This window comes from Amaranthus tricolor, chromosome 7 (assembly GCF_026212465.1).
Source record: "Amaranthus tricolor cultivar Red isolate AtriRed21 chromosome 7, ASM2621246v1, whole genome shotgun sequence".
In the NCBI taxonomy this organism is placed as follows: Eukaryota; Viridiplantae; Streptophyta; class Magnoliopsida; order Caryophyllales; family Amaranthaceae; genus Amaranthus; species Amaranthus tricolor.
In genome coordinates this window covers 3,818,169-3,836,406 of record NC_080053.1, presented here as the reverse complement: position 1 = coordinate 3,836,406, position 18,238 = coordinate 3,818,169, and the positions used below count along the sequence as shown (strand labels likewise).

Sequence of the window (18,238 nt, the reverse complement as noted above, 5' to 3'; positions counted from 1 at the left end):
CATAATAAAACTCAAATCAGAACCAAGAGTTAAAAGACCATAACAGATGATGATTAAACCGAAATAGATCATGATTAAACCGAAATAGATCAAAGCAAAGAGTATAAAGACTATACCAGAACCAACAGGATCAACTCGAAAAACCCATATCTAATGCAACACCAAATACAAAACCAAAGAAAGTCAAATCCCCATTTCGTGAACGATTGGTATTAAAGAATTAAAATCAGATCCAAAATCACCATTTCAACAATTTGTTCTTATAATTGTGTGAGAGAGAGACTGAGAGAGAGAGATGGGGGATGGACGAGTGAGTAGGGTTTGGACTGGGGTGGGGGGTAGGTTTATATAGGAGGTGGGATCAATTAGGGTTTTAAATGAATGGTTAGATCAAAGCAATGTGCATCTGACGGTGGAAAACAATCTCATCATTTATGTGAGGGAGTTGGGAAGGTGGGTTTAAATGGGAGAATGTGTAAATTGGGATGGTGGGTTTGATGGGAGATTATGTGGTTTAATGGGAGAAATGAATATGAAGGGAATATTAATTTTAGTTGGGAATAGATAAAGATTAAATAATGGTAGTTATAAAAGTTAATGAGGTATAAAGTAGGATAAAACTAGGGATAGGTAGAACTTTAAATAATTATTTTATTACTAAAACAGAAATATAGTAAGTAATATGAAATTCCTAAAAATAGAAAATGTAACGAAATTATGAAATGGAAGAAGTATGATATGATTATGATTTCCAAGTATACATTTCCAATCCCAATCTCCCTTTTCAAACACCCAATTCGGCTTCAACATTTTTGTACAAGTGTGGAAACGCAAAGAGGAATCTCTGTTGAGAAATGTCGCTAGTTGACTACGCATCCTCCGACGAGGAAGAAGATGCTTCCGTTGCAGAACACCAAGAAACTCCTCCTCAACCTTCAACAACCGCTGCTGCTTCTCAACGTTCCGTATTTCAACCATGGTTTCTCTTCTCTCTTTTTTTGCTTTCCTCTTTCAATGATTTGCTTTCATTTCCAACTTCTTTCTGAATATCTATTTCTTTGACTGATTTATGTGCTCCCTTTGACTGTTTAATGCTTCTTTCTTTTCAAAACTAAGTTGCATTAATTTCTATTTACTTACTGTTTTTTCTGCTTATCACTTTTGTTGTGTTAGGTTGGATTATTGTTGTTGAAGTTGTTAAACTTTCATATACTTAAGGTTAATTGACTAGAAGTCGTCAAAACTCTCACTAGGCTTTCGAATTTGGTCACGAATCAGAATTTTGGGAGCATTTTAGTTATATTTATCCTTAACGGTTAAATATTTTGTTAGGTGTTGTAGGTATTACATGTTAAGTTTGTCAACCCTAGTAGGACCGACGTTCGGGATTTGCTAAAAACGGCCTAATGTTTGCCTAAAAGTAAACAGACGATTGTGCATTTTTCCATTTTGCGAGATTAGTGAAATGTGTGACAATGAGTGGACATGTTACTGCATGCAAATGTGAAATTGGATTGGAAGGATGAAGTCTTAATATCTATGTAGTTGCTGTGTTTGTTTTCTCCTGTGTGCTATTAAGTTCAAAGAGCAAAGTGTTGTCTAGTTTGCATCTTTTATTTTTTGGTGCTAAAATTGGGAAATGGTATAATGTGTTGAATTCATTGTTTGAGCGTTTGAATTTTTACAATCTTTCTCTCTAGCAAATGGATCGCAGTATATATACAGGCCCGTCATATTGTGAATAATCTATAGATAACTTTTATATAGAATAGAAATTGAATGGCATTTACTTTTGCCTCCATCATCCAAAAAGCCTTTTGGAATCATCAAAAATTGCCGTAGGTAGTACCATTGAATGGCCTACCTACAATCTTATGTTCTGATGTATGGGTTACTCACACTTTTTATCCATTCAACTAACACAATGACTTAAGAAACGACACTGTCAGAAATTCTAGAGTCACTAGAACTCCAAACAGATAGCTGCAAATCTTGGACTACGTTGTCAACTGATGTAAACGAGGGATTAAAGATGGTGTTGGCTTGTGCTGTATGTCAGAAGTAATTTCTGGAGAGCTTCCATAGTTATCTTGTTGATGAGAATTAGCATCAAAATATGGCATCTATTGTATTCATTTGCTACTTGTTTATCTTTTCGGCTTTCTCCTGCTGTTGTCTTATGTAGTTTGATGCTACTTTAACTGAACCTCTCAATTTTACATTCATTTTTCTTGTGATCATATTCTTAAGACCCTAGCAAATTTTATGGCTTGCAAGATTTCTCCATCTTAATTTTCTTGTTGCAGCAAGGAGAAAGATTTCTCTCCAATTGTTGCAGGTATGATCATTTATTGGCTCCATGTTGGTCCAAATGTACCATCTAGCCCATTCAAGAAATCAGAAAAAAAATCGTTATTCCTTTATGCTAGGATTGGGTAACTTTGGCTCACCAAGTAATTAAGACTTAAGTAATTAATTAAGTTTGGTAGTTTAGGTGAGAAGAGCCCATGGGTAGACTTGGGATTGATCATTGATAAAAAATCTTCATGACTTGGATAATACACACATTTAAATCGGTGGCAAAACAAGTATGATAATTGGAATCCTCCTTGGAGAACAATCAAAGGAATCAGACTAGCACACTTGTAGGAAGATCACGGATCAAGAGGGGATTAACCTTTTACATGGAAGAAGCAAAACACATCTAGTACCCGCATCCGCTTGTTCAAGCAAACATGTTCTTATTGTTTTTTTGTTGTGCTGTATTCTTAATTTGTGTCATGCCTTACTTTTCCCTATAAATACTACATACCCTAGAATATGTTTAGTAACCCAAAGTCTCATAATTAGTAGCCTTCTTGCTTGCTTATTTAATCCCCATTGATGTAAATTCTCTCTCCCAAATACGTAAATTTCCATTGTAATTCCTTTAAGATTTAATCTTTTTCCTTAAAACACAAATCAATACAACTCTAGCCTGAGTGTAAATGTACCGAAATTAGGTGAACAACATAATCCTCGTGTTTTAGTTGTTTGATGCTTTGTTTATTGCACTAATTATCATTTCCTTTCATATTAGCCTAGTTCATTGATTGCAACATAACTCCTTTTCTTTCTGAACTTTTCTACTTATGCATTTAATCGATTCTTTGACTCTGTCATAATTTGGATTCAATACCTCGTTGATTCAAGACCCGACTAAACAATGACTCCTTCATCATTTTGTTTATAAGTGCCATTATTTTTTGTAAATATCATGTGTATTAATAAAAGAGCCAATCAAATTCTTAATCTAGTAATTTTGCTTATGATGGTCATTGATTGGTGAGAATGAGTTTATTTGGCAAATAACTATTGGTTAGACATTGGTAAACCTGTTTGATTTGACAAGTTGGGAAATATTGGCTGATGAGCCAGCTATTATGCTTTTGGTAAAAATTAATTGTTGGTTATTTATTAAAGATAAATTAGTAAAAGCCAAATGCCAAAAACCAATTAAAAAAGCTTCCCATAGTAGCTTTTTGGTTTTGGCTTAAAAGCAACCTTTTCAGTGGGCTATAAAGTTATTTATTGCTAGTTTTGGCTATTTGACGAACAAAAAGCCCAAAATCAACCGATAAACCAATGTAAAAGTCATTTTTCAAACACACTCAATATCTTCCAATTAGTTACAATTGGTTTAAACAATATCAATCTGCATAAAGAATAAATAAATCAAACCCTGATTTTGATTCAAGTATAAACAAGAAACCACACATCTAAATCTAAACTCTAGTAATGAACACTAAGTTTTCATAAATACTAATAATGTTCATCTACTATTTGCAAATTAGCACCCATTCAATTTCTCTAACCTTTACATGATTAGGACGAATTGATGGGTAAAAGATATGCATGATTGTTAATTTAAAGCATAGATTGTCTTCTATGATCTTTGTCTATAAAGAGGAGAAATTTAAATGAAGGAAATCAAAGAGCAAATGAATGACACTACTTGAAAGATCAAAACTGGGGATGAAAACTAAATTGATTCATGTAGATTCAACATTCTAGTTTTTTTAGTCATGACTTTGATCTTTGTTAAATTAAGTATCCATTAGGTGAAATATGAAATCCTTGAATGAGGTCCAAGACCCAAAAGTACTATAACATGTGCTCACTTTGAAGTTCAACCTAACACCTATCACAATAATAGTTTTTTTTTTTACTTTGTTGGTCAAAGCTTACCACTTTAGCTTGATATCATGACCTCATCATACATAAGCCAATTTAACGAACTCATGAACTAAGAAAAAGGAAAAAAAAAAATAGATAATAGGGTAAAGCAATTAACTGGTACACTTTGGGGTTAGAAAATATGGGCCTATAAGGGTCATTTTCTTAAACATTTGTTGAAATTTGGAGAGTTGTTTGAAATAGCTGGATTGTATTTGCATCTAAAACCAACTATGTTGCATATTCCTCATTGAGTTTGCTCCTTCTTGAGGGGTGTTGCTCGACACAATAATGAACTTCAGCGCATTTTGCACCAAGGAAAACTCTTTAAGAGGTATTTGGAACCTACCGTGTTGCATTTTCCTTATTATCATTGGGATGTTTCTCCTTTAAGGGTGTTGCTTGACATAACAAAGAACTTTGGCGTATCTTGCACCATGGAAAACTTATCTATTCTTGATGGAGCTTAATATTTATAATTCTTTAGTTTCAAATTATAATAGATTATGTAAAGTGACTATTTAAATCATATGTGCTTTTTATATATGGAAGTTGCAAATAATGTTTGTTATGTCAATCAAAAACCATTTCTTTCTTTTTGAAAGGGTAAGGTATTGTACATCCACTATCCCCAAATCTACTAGGCATGTAATGAAACACTATTTTTGTTGTTGGATTTAAATGAAATATTAAAATGCTTATTTAATCTAGTGAGAATATCTTAAACGATTGAACTCCACTCTTGGCAAGTATGCTTAAATGAACTATGCAAGTGCTCGTTCGAGCGAATTTTGGAAGCAAGGGAAAAATCTTTGGAAGACCTTGTGCTTGTTCGAGCAAGAGGACACTCGTTCAAGTTGTTGGAGCACATGATGTCTTCTCAGTATATGTTTGGCTTGTATTGTTAGAATTTTGTTGTTATGGATTAATTATACCTCATAATTAACCCATATGTATGAGATTTTACTAGCTATAATATATGTTTTAAGTGTGATTTAAAGAGGGGAGGGGGGGGGGGGGGGGGGGGGTACACTACCACGTAGGCTGGTATCTATTGATGACTGCCTTTTAATTCCATCTTCATAAGGGTGTTGTAATGTGATTCTAGCTATTGGGAATGACCTATAAAAGGTTCGTTCCATTCCATTATCCCAATACCATTAAGTGACTCTCACCCTAGGATGAGTTTTGGGGGTCGAGTCTACGCAATCTTGCCCTTGTTATACCCTTATAAGTGATAACACAAAAGTTGTTTTCGATTGACCCGTGGTAGAAATTATCATATGTAACTTCACATGAATAAGAAGTGTAATTAAATGATTTAATGAGTCATTTTACTATAGTTCTTTATAATCATATTTCAAAGAACTTTAAATCTTTGTCCCATTTAAATATGGGACATACCTAACGGATCATTCTATTTTAGATAATAAACTCCAGTTTACATTAATTTCACTTCAAAACCTTGAGGATACTTTTCTTATAAGTTGAGTGAGGTGTTAAGTTCACACCTTTTACAACATTATTATATAAAATCGAGGATGAGTTTGTTGACCTTGCAGACGTATCATGATGTTTTGTGCCGTTGATTCATATTGATACCTAATTATAAAATTACAAAAGCATTTCCTATTTATAAACAAAGTTTTTTTCTCCCATTAAACCATATATTCCAACAATTATATGCAAGTATTTTAAGACATATTACCTTCCAATTTCTAATTGTATCCCTTGATTAATAGTATCAATTGAACCGAATAGTGCCTGTTGGTTCTTGGTTGTTGATCTACACAAAATTGTTATGTTGCTTTCTCAAGTTCGATGAGAGTTGCTTGACCATCACAAAACTTTTTCTTTGCAGCTCAATCAAGACAACATATGATCAACAATCACAAGATGCCACATCTTTGTTACCCGCGCCTATTGAGAAGCTCCCTGATGCTTCATTGCTCTTAAATTCTCCATTGTCATCTCAGCAAATTGGCACAGACCACTCTTCTCTAGTTGCAACTGCTATGGCCGAGAATGCATCACGTAAGAGAGATTCAGTTGAATCAAGTTCTTTGTATGTTCGTGGTAAAATTCCTAGAGGAAATTTGCCTAATTCTAAAAATATACCAGATACTAGTAAGGGTTTGTTGATGCCTCCCCAGCTTCATGGAAGGTGAGTTTTTTATTTGGTTGATTTTATAGATTTTTTGAGCAGATTCCTTTGGTCATTTTGTTACTTCTATGTTGGTGAGTTCTCTAAAATAGTATTGGAATAACATGATTTAGGGATATTTTAATCATTGATTTGTTTGCTTGACATTTATGACAACTATGCAATTTAATTATCCTAAAAAATTAAGAAGGGTTTGCTCATAATATTAATAAGGATAATCTAAATATGCAGTAATGTCACTGGATACATATGATGTGCTCATTCACTTCCCCGTTAATGGCTGGTATTTCTCTATCGGGAATATTAAGTGTATGCGTCATAGGCCACATGGTTTCTTTAAGTTTTAGGGAAATTCAAATTGAAGATGAAGTAAGATAGATATTGTTTCTTGGTTTGCCTAGCTAGAATTGAAAATTTGATGTTAAATAGTCGTATTGGATGATTGGCTATCTATTTAAAAATGCTTTAGAATTCAATTTAGGGATAAATGTTTTATGTCTTAGTAAATGATATGTAAATTGTGTTTTCACGTTCACTGTCGATTATGCCATTATTGTTGAAGTTAATGCTTCAAATTAGTGGATTAGTAGAGTAAGTCTGTGTTGGTAGCATAGTTACCAGAAATTGGAAACTTCCTTCGGATCTTGGAACCTTCGTTTCCAAAACTATAGATTAACGTTTTCGAAATTATGTTCCCCTAGTGTTTTTTTCTAGCCCAAAACAGTACTTCCTCCTGTGATGAATGGGTCAAAGGGTCCAAGGGCATTATCGGCATTTCACTATTAATTAGTCTTTGTGTTTTGTTGATTAGAATAGTTGTATTTTAGTTGTCTTTTGGGGCTTAGGCTATATATAGAGTCACCCTTGTAATAATAAATTTGCTTTTGAATAGTGAATAATAAGAATTGGTTCTTTTGGGAGTTAGTGGGCAGACTCGAAGTGTCTATACTATCTAGCTTCGATAACGGGTCCGGCTGATATGTTACAAATGGTATCAGAGCGGTACGATTCCGGTGACCGGACGACGGCATTATATAGGAGACAGACTACTTGAAGTTGTTGAAACAATATAACCAGTTGACTATAGCATTTCACAAACAAATACGGGAAAACTTTGAAGATATGAAAGAATTGGTCAAGAAGTTTCAAGACTGCAAAGAACATGTTCCCTATATTGAAGAAAACATTATTTGTGAAGATTTAGTATTTAATGAAGAAATTGAAGGCAAACCAGATATTAAAATTAAAGAAGAGATTAAGGATAAGTGTGTGCAAATAATGGAGAAGAAAGAAAAAGTTAGAAACAGAAAGAAAAATGGAACAGCTTTGGGAAAAAGGGTAATAAAGAAGATCGCAGGAACAGGAAAAGAAAATGCAAAAAAGGAAAGAAAGTAAGAACGGATGTGAGAAAAAATAAAATAGAGAAAATAGAGGAGAAAATAGTGAGAAAGGGATGGAGATACACATCTAGAACAAAACGCAAGAGGAAGCAGATTCTTGATGTTCATGATTGTGGTTCTGCGGGAGGACCGGGCCGGTGTTACCAGATTAGAGAGAAGACAGAGGTGAAGAGGGTGGTTGAGGGTGTGGTTGGGTGCGAGAAAAAAATGAGCGAAGCATGGAGTAAAAAGGAGAAAACAGGAGGCGTTGGACGACAATGGAGGAAGCCGGAAAACAGGGCTTGTTTGCCCGTGTTGGCGTGAGGAAAGTGGAGAGTATGGCTGAAATTGTTGGGGTCGCCGGAACCGGAAGTCGAAGGAGACACGAAGGCAACGAGAGATCGGTTACTGCCTGGAAACCAAGGCGGCTCATCTTTAAACCAGCCAGCAATGTGGACCTAAGGTGGTACGCCGGCAAGAGAATGAAGGAAGGAAAGGAAGTGACTGCCGGGAATGAAAACGGCTGGCCAGCGAGAGGAAGAAGGGGGAAAGAAAGGTCGGGGATGTGAAAATTACGGTAGAGGTCGGAGAAGTTGGGCAACTCGCTGGAAATTGGCGGCAGTTGACCGGCTATTGGGAGAAGACATGGGAGAGAGAGTCTGATTTCTTAAATGTTCTGAAATTGAAGGAAGGAAGAGGGATAAGAGGCAGGAAAGGAGAATTCAGCTAGGGTTTTCTATTGAACATATTGATGATGTCACTGCACTTGAAAAGAACTGGGCCTCTGTTGCTTTCCTTATTTTTGTTTGGAAATTAACCCAAATCTTAAGCCCAAGAATGTTGAAAACTTTCAACCCATTTAAAAATACTTCCAATCCATTTCTTCTCAATCTACTCATAATTCATCTCTTTAAAATCGTCAATCTAATGTTAGAATTGGAATCAGATACAATAATGGTGAATGGCTCATATTCGAGGACAACCTATTAGACACACAAGGCTAATTTTTATCCACCTTGAGGGCAAAGTGGAACTTCAAGCGGTCGGTAATGTGATGAATGGGTCAAAGGGTCCAAGGGCATTATCGGCATTGCACTATTAATTAGTCTTTGTGTTTTTTTGATTAGAATAGTTGTATTTAGTTGTCTTTTGGGGCTTAGGTTATATATAGAGCCACCCTTGTAATAATAAATTGGCTTTTGAATAGTGATAATAAGAATCGGTTCTTTTGGGAGTTAGTGGGCAGACTTGAAGTGTCTATACTATCTGGCTTCGACAATGGGTCCGGCTTATCTGTTACACCTCCGTTTCTTTTTAGTGGCAATTTTTTTCAAAAAAAACTCCCACATAAAAAGGAGAAGTGCAGTTATCAAAAATAAATATAGATAGTAGGAGTATATAATACCAAAGCCCTTTTTTCTTTTTAGTCATTATTTTCTTACCTTCTTTATTATCTTTTTATTTTTTGTTGTAAAATAAAAATGTACGTATGTTTCCTAATATTTCAAAACTCCAAAATTAATGTTTCTCGTATCGGATTGAATTTCGTTTCAGGGAACATTGGTTGGTAGCAAGTTAATGGGATGGAGTGGTATACTTGATAGGCCATATATCTTGATTCCCAAGTTGTTTTTAGTTTCCATTCTATAGGATTAGAAGTTTCTTGATTTTAGTGTTCAGTAACTACATGCAGTCGAGTATTGTGTGTTTACATGTTCTCCATTTTATCATATATTGTAGTTGTTGCAATGTTCCATAGCTTCCGTTATGTTGTGTTTTTGTAAGCCTATTTAAGGCTTTTAACTTTCTTCAATGTGATATGCATCACAAAGTTTTATGTTCTCTTGTTTATGACTTAGTAAGGCAAGGGGTTTACTTGTCTTGTTTATCTCTCTAATATTACAACATTGGGGCTATAATTGTATTCGTATAGATAGTTCAACTGCTAGATCGACATTGTGTTTTTTCAATACAGGGCTAGAGAAATTTCAGCCTTTTTTTTGAAAATTTTAGATCTGGTTTTTCTTCGATGAATTGGTAGCTGGTTGAGCTGTACTCTAATGTATATATCGTGGTATTGATTCAAATTCAGATCCTTTCTCCCCCTTTTCACCCTCATCTAACTATCCTTTTTAGAACTTTGATTCCCAGATGAGCCAGTTTTTGCTATTTTACATATCAAAAATGCGGGTTCAGTATATTGGATATGTCCAGGTGAGTGAATTTATCCAATACCTAGGTAGAGTTGAACATTTGAATTTGTATTTACTCATTAAGATACTCTTGAAACATGCGAAATGTCACTGCTAAAATGCACTATGAAACTAAAGGAGCGACCCAAGAATGACAAGTAATAATTCGATCACTGTCTGGGCTTGTATGCCTTTCATGTGTTTGTCGTTAATTTATTATTCTACAGTTTGAGTACTTTTATGCAACCTAATTTAATCTGGTGAAATTTGAATTTGAAAAAGTTTTGTGCAAGTACTGGATATTATGCTGTGTGTGGTGTGTGTTTGTCTGATTGTCATAGTCTTGTCAGGATTCTACAGTTTTCACATGCATCTTATAGAACTCTACAGTTTTTTGATTTGCTAATTAACAACCCAAAGATCGAAATTCAAGTGGATGTAGCGGGAAAAGAATAGAGGTTTAATTGAAAAATGAAGGATGCAGAATGACAAGTCTTAATAGGAGCTGCGGAAATGATTTTTGGTCATCTCAAATTGAAAAGGTTGACGAAGAATTTGACAAAGAGGGACAATGTCATTAGTGATTGCTATTGTTATGGAGTATGCTATAATTGTTCTTTGTGCTGCTATTAGTTGTTCTTATTGGTTTTTGCTCTGAAAGTGTTTAGATGAGATGTTGTTCCCTAGCTTTTACAGAAGTATTTGCAGAAAAACATTGTGCTTATTGTTTGTTTGAACTTCGCAGGAGCAATGTTGTTACTGAAGATATCAACAAGCTTTTTGTTAAAAAAAATTCACGAGGGAAATCGTGAGCACTGGAAGAATTTTCTTTGACATACAATTGAGGTTCCTGAGCTTTCATTGTGGAGATAGGTTCTGCTTTCTGATTTATAGAATTTTTCATTCTCTAAGCTCACCAAGTTAAGGTCTATCCATGTATGTGTTTATCCTGCCCTTGCTCTTATTCAGCTTTAGTTATAGCTCATTTCTCACTTGTAGGTTGTCTTTTGTTGCTTCTGATGTCAATACAATTGTATAAAGCCATATGTTTCTGAAAATGGTGACTGATATATCTTAGTTTTTCAGAGCCCATATGCCAGATTTTGTTTGTACCTTGACTCAGTGTGCAGTGGCATCTATTTTACATTGATATGCAAACTTTTGCTTTAGGGCTTTCACCCAGTCTTATGTCACCCATGTCTGGTGTTAATTGCTTACACTCCATATTCCACGATCAATACTTTTCATCCTTTTTTGTTATCGTATGTCTTTTCCATGCTACAACATAGTGTGTCGTTGCTCATTCTTGGCTAAGGTAATACTGCTGAAATTGTATAACATTGCAATACCAAAGCCTCAATCGAAATCAGCCCAAATATCTATTTCTTGTAGGTATTTAACAAACTTTAGCTTCGCCATTCATTTCTATCTGGTGCTAGCCCTTTACATGTTAGTTAAATTCTGTTAAGTCATTTTGAGTCTTCACAACTTCCGTAGAGCCTAAAGCTTAGTCTACTAAATTAGAATTTTAAAACTAGTCTTTTGTCTTTGGGATGGCTCAAAATGTTAGTTCTGGATGGTGTGCATTGTAAATCTCTAGGTTGTATATTGGTCATGAAAATGAATCGGAATTTCAAAGGGGATAATAGGAAGCAACATGAGTTCATGCGTTCATGGAGTCGTATTTGAGAAAAATGTCCTCATGCCAATTAGAGAACTTCCACAGCATAGTGCAGAATATCATCCGCATCACCGTATCACAACCATATCGTTAAGGATTTTGTGCTTACGGAAACTAAAATATAGGCCAAGATAACTGCAAACCCATATGCATTGATAACAAAAGTTGTTACGCGACCTATATTGCAACTGTAATTGAAACTATATTTTTGTAGTGTTTCAGATTGACCCTAGACGTTTACGGCCAGTTTGTTAGTAGGTATTAATTGGTGAAAATGGTAAAGGAAATTAGTGTAATTTGGGTAGGAAATCACTTGACAAGTTAAATGTCATACCTGTTCTCCTCCAATCATCTCATATTCTTCACAAAATTTATTCTAATGCTTTACCATATTAAAATTTTGTATTATGTTATAATGAAAAATTGTGAACAAAAAACTTTTAAATGATCAAAGTTTCATTACCATGGGAATAACATGGTACATTTCATGAAAAATTTACACTACAAACCATTCACGTTACCATTGTTTAGTACTAAAAACCAAACGGGTGGTTAGAGTATACGATTAGAACCGAGTGAAGTTAAGTCCTTAGGAGACATTACCTGAATCTGCTATTGTAGGGTGATATATACAAGAAATTCAATCAACTTATGATTTATTGATGAAAATTTTGGTTGAGGTCGCTATCAATAGTCTACTAGAAGAGATGAAAAAAGGTTTGCCATCTCCATGATCAAGTTGTCTTTTTGGTTACAATGGTCGGAGTGCAGTAGGAAGGTGTTTTAACTGCTTCTTTGAAATCTTAGTTTTATTGTTGAGTTGGTTATGTCTAGGTTTATGAATTTTATTTATTACTCTCTTAATGCGTGAGTTTATTAATAAGCCTCTCAAGATCGTTGTTGAAATTGAGGTCATTCAAGTCAGTTTATTCCGAATTTGTTGTGAATAAGCAGTCCATGTGAATTTCGAGCGGTAGAAAATCAATTTTCTCAAATTGGGCTACATGTGCATTAGTTTTGTTGAGTCTTGTGAGAATACTAATGCAGTCACCATATCGGAAACATCATTTTGACCGCACTGTAATGAATCCCTCAAAGGGATAGATAAATTGTTAACATCTAATAAAAATGCAAAATCATAACAAGAATTAGTGCGTGTACCACTAGTTTGGTCATGTTTCGCAGTGCTGAACAAGGCTTCTTAACCATCATGGCTTTATAGACCTGAGGTTCTCAAACTGGGATCTTATATTTACAACCCTTAACTTCTAGCTTGATGAGAGTGTATCGGCAAGTGTGCCTCAGAACTACAATGATCATCAATGTACTTGATGTCTAAAGTGTCTCCATCCAAGCCAGCAGCATGTCTATATCTTTTACAGTTGTATGCGTTGTAGGCACAAATGCTAATAGATGTAAACATGCTTTTGTATCTAATGCAACTAATTGTTGAATTTAACTGCTAAATTAGTTGATTTCTTATGTGGACAGAAAGCAAAGGTATTGAATAAGGTAGTGAGAGTTTTAGTGACATTTGGTCTAGTTAGATTTAGGAGCTTCTTTCTTCGAATTGGAGAAATCCAAGGCAAGCCAACTGGTATATGTTTCAGCCTATAGTGTTCGTCCTTGTGGTGTTGGTTATGAGAGGAGCATATCCCTGAATGCGTTGTTGCCATGAATGTCATTAGGTGGCTCTATGGCTAGTGGTGGCACACTCCAAGTGCTAAAGTAAGCCGCATCACCGTATTTGCGATCATGTTCACCCACAGGAACAAGACTGCTGTTAGAGGAACGAAACCTGCAGATATTTTTAACTTTTAGGAAGTGGTTGTGGGTTTGAGCCTTGATGTGTTTTGATATCTTGCATTTCCGTTGGTGCTCTTGTTGCAAAATTCTAGTCCTTGTATTGCCAATACACTACTATTTAAAATCCCCCATTCTCCTGAAATGGCTTTTGTAAAATTTATGTTATCCTCATTAACCTGCTTCGTGTAATTCCAGTAGCCAAGAAAGTATCTACAACTTTGTCTTCAATCGCAACAACTGATCTTTCATGTTGTTGGGTTATTTACACGATCGTTGAAACTGATCTATTAGGTCAGATATCCGACTCTATTTTTTTTGGGGTTAACATTATTTTGATGCTTCTGAAGCCTTGTTAATATTCTCTATTCTCAAATCATCTGATAGTGTTGGGGTTTTTCCATTAGAATCCAAAATATATTTCTGAAATTGATGGGTGAGCGACTAGAATGGAAATCTTTTTCTTGAGAGTTAAAACTTAAAAAGGGTAAACGTTCAATATCTAAGAATGAAGTTTTAGTTGGAGTGTTTAATCTGTATCTTACTTCAGAGCCTGTGACTATGCTAAGAAAAATTGCTGATAGAAGAGTATCCAACAGACCAACACACTGTTTGTATATAGTTGATTTCATTCCATATTTTCTACTTGTACCCATATATTTTACCCGTACCCGTACCTGTACCTGTACCCTTACTGATGCTTGTAAACATCATGTAATTTAGTATCCAATTAATTGACGTAGGCATTCAATTTTGGTAAAACCTCATGGTTAAAGAGGGGGAAAATTGTGATTTGAGATTGAGAGTTACGCTAGGGAAAATTGTCTTTTTTTTTTTTTATTTTTTTTATTTTTATTTTTTATTTTTTTGTTTTTTAGATCACGTGACCTTTGCTGGTTGAGACATGTAAATTTTTGATCAAATTAAAAATTAATTTTCTTACATTAAAAAATATTATTTCAATTTATTATTTGTTTTGGTTCTACGTGATTGTTTGTGATCACTACATTTTTAGTTAACTTATGTCTATTGAGCCAATATTTCTTTGATGAAGTTTTAAAATCATTAACTTGACCCTAATTTCATAGAGAATATTAAGAAAACAAAAAAAATTATTGACCTTAAATTCATAGAAATATTTAAAATATACTCCTAAAAAATATGAGTTTGCTTATGAGATTAAAATATAAAATGAAAATTCATAGCTATAATAAGAAAATATAGTCAAGAAAAAGAATGAATGTAAATTGAAAGTACTTTTTTATTGAGTTTTTTTTTTAGAAAAAAATTTTAAGTTTGGATAAAAATAATTTGAAAAGTAAATTGACCCTAATTTCATAGAGAATTTTAAGAAAACAAAAATATTGACCTTAATTTCATAGAAATATTAATTATACTCCTAAAAAATATGAGTTTGTTAATGAGATTAATATATAAAATGAAAATTCATAGCTACAATAAGAAAATATAGCCAAGAAAAAGAATGAATGTAAATTTAAAGTGCTTTTTTATTGAGTTTTATTTAGAAAAAAAATTTTAAGCTCGGATGAAAATAATTTGAAAAGTGAACTTCTCTCTACCTCTTAGACATTGCCATTAAATAAAATCGTTTTCTAGAATTTCTCAATAACTCGTACTAATGCTCTTGTCTCGCTTTTACAAAATTGATCGACGTTTGTCAAAGCCAACTAACAACTTCTCAAGCGGTCTTAGACAATTCATATTCATCCAACTTATGCTTTCACTGTCACCTCATTATTGAAAATATGATGGAATTATTGTAATTTGTATCATAATTTCTGTTACTAATTGTATTTTGATGATCAATAATTTATCCAATTATGACTATGTTCTAATGTAAAAATACAAAACAATGATGTATATTTGTAAAGAAAAAAAAACACAAGCTTAATAAAATACGTTAGACCAAAATTGAAATTTGGCTTGCATTTCAAACAAAATCATCCCAAACATAGTTTAAAGTGCTTAATCTGAAGCAATATGATGTTTTGCTAAGCAAAAAAAAAAAACTTGATCATTTCATAACTAAGACCGTCATTGGTCTTAGTTATTGTAATTCAAACTCAAATCATGTTTGACTTTATTAAACTGAATCTAAGTTAAACTGATTGCAAACTCAAATTGAATTAAAATCTAAGACTCATAACCAAATTATAACTCACCTCGCTATCAATGAAATTGGAAATTGATCACCCAATGATAAATTCACATAGAAAAATTTTTAAAATGTAAATAAAAATTGTTGTTCAACCCACTAAATTTTAACTTGAACTAAAGAATTATTTAATGATGAAGTATATGCATTATGATAGGATTTAGCTAGAAATTAAACAAACTATCAGTTGTATGATCTGAAACTAAACCAAATTAATACTAAATGATCATTTACACAAAGTTAATCTAACTATCAACTCGATCTCTAACTATTACCGAAACACTTTTTTGAATTGAACAAAGTAAGACTCAAATTCTACCACCTACGAGTCCATTCATAGTATAGCTCTATTTAACACAACCTTTAACCGAGTTAAACAATATACACAAAACAAAAATGGATCTTATTCGACTTGATATCCAATCGAGCCAAACTCAAATCCTAATAGACAAAGTCCGTTAACCAACCATGGTCTAAAATTCTCTATAGTACCTACTTTAATCCAAATCGACTTTAAATTAAACGAGAATTTTCAATAATCGAATCTAAAATAAAGATCAATAATAGACACGGGTAAATACATAGTATTATATTTAAAAAGAAAAACAAAGCATGGGAGAATATATAATAAAGTCTTGGAGCATAGTCCCTGAGCAGGTCAAAGAATGACGAGCTGCCTAAGCAAGTAGAAACATTTTAATGTTGTCTTAAGTTTATCCGCCTTTTCATAATTTTATATTTCATATTTGTTGGCAATTAAAAACAAACTATTTCCATGAATATATAGTAAACTGACGCAGTGAGTCATCCCATTAATACACATGGATCTGTATCAATAACTCAATAATGGGGTTGGAGTGGAGGAAGTAACTATGAAGCAATCGACTCCCCCTCTTTCTTTCTTTCTTAGAAGTGTTACGGGTGGATAAGAGTAGACCTAAGATTCATCATTTATTCACTATTCATGACCAATATATTCTTTATATTAACTCATTTATTACTCACCAAATTAACACTCATACCCACTTCAACTAAAATAATTGTAGTTTGACCTGCTAAATATGGCTTAGCTTTTTACCCTAAAGCGCTTATTTTTCAAGATCTTCCGTTGAGATGTGCTCTCTTGTTCTTGTTATCAAGAAGCAAATGCTTCTTCAATTGCTCCTGAATAAAACAAGTGTTAGGATAGAAAGTAATGCTACAATTAAGTTGTCTGATCAGCTTGTGCACATATATTAGATTAAAATGAAACTTAGGCACATACAAGACTTCTTTTAAGCATATATCATTGGCCAATTGAATGTTAACAAAGTGTTTTACCCTCACTTTTCTCTCATCAGGAACTATGACATTATAGCACTTATCAAGCAAATGTTTGATGCTATTGAACAAATCCTTTTGATAACACATATGGTTAGTCGCCCCTGAATCAATAATCTAATTTAATAGATAATGCAAAGAAATTACATATGTTACCTATTAATTGATGTTGCGCAGAATTGAAGGTGTGGGAAACTTCTTGCACATTTGAGATAATGGACTGTTTGTTAAGAAGGGACATAAGCTATGCATACTGTTCTTAGGTAAGCTTTGCTTCAACAGTTTTGTTATGCTGTATTGGCTGATCAGAGGTGATAGTAGATGCTACATTTGCCTTGCTGTCATCACCCCCTCCACGTGTTGTTTTTATTCTTTGGTGGATGGACATTTAACTTCGAACACCTCTCTAAAGCGTGGCCTTGGATCTTACAATGATCATAGTACAAGGTTTGCTTCTTGCTCCCTAACCTTTGTTTCTTAACTCATTGTAATTTCTCTTCTCTACCCTGTGGGCCATGGTGCTTTAATGTAAGTGTTCTTCATTATTCTTTCTAATGTCTTAGTGGGTTTGTCCTTGGATCAAAATCCCATACACATCAGAAAGAGTAAGAATGACTTTCATCATGATAAGACTACTTCTAGTATGTTTAAACTTAGGGTCAAGCTTCATGAGAAATTGCATAGTCCTACTCCTTTGTTGACTCATTTGTGTCTTTTGTGATAATTAACGCTCACGTCCTAAACAAATACAAGAAGCAATAAGGTCAAGGATATCCATCTAATACCATAACCCTTTGTAAAAAAAATCTTCAATACTCATATCATGAGTTTGAATGGTCTTGTTAAGAGCTTCTTGAATAGTAAAGATTTAGGCATTAGATGATTGCCCAAATCTTTGTTTAAGCTCTTCCCAAATCTTTTTGGTCGTGTTAAGCCACAAGATAGTCTTTAAAATGTTCTCATCTAGAGCATTTAGCAACCATCCAATGATCACATCATTCACCTTATCCCATGCCTTTGCGAGATATTGGTTGTGCACTACTCTCTTAATTATTCCACTCATAAAACGTAGTTTATTCCTTCTTGAAAATGCAATGGTAACAGCCCTCATCCAGCCTTTAGAACCAAACTAGAAAAGATGGTTGTGACTATCCTCAATCTTGTATCGATTGGATGAAGATAATATGGGCTCGAGGAGTTCATTGTGGGGTCAAAATGTTGCTGTTTAATAGTCTTATTAACCATGATGCATAATTTGAAAGGGAAGGGAATGAGAAAAGAAGAAGAACAGGCCAAGAACACAGTAAC

At 33.9% G+C, this 18,238-nt stretch overlaps 1 protein-coding gene across 1 annotated transcript; it reads left to right on the top strand.

Moving 5' to 3' along the window:
* Positions 1–739: 739 nt before the first annotated feature.
* Positions 740–14,484, top strand: LOC130818826 (uncharacterized). Its single transcript, XM_057685054.1, has 3 exons — positions 740–979; positions 6,077–6,379; positions 10,696–14,484. Exons 1-3 carry the CDS (start codon positions 855–857, stop codon positions 10,760–10,762), a joined length of 495 nt encoding a protein of 164 aa, XP_057541037.1. The 5' UTR covers positions 740–854; the 3' UTR covers positions 10,763–14,484.
* The last annotated feature ends 3,754 nt before the right edge of the window (positions 14,485–18,238 follow it).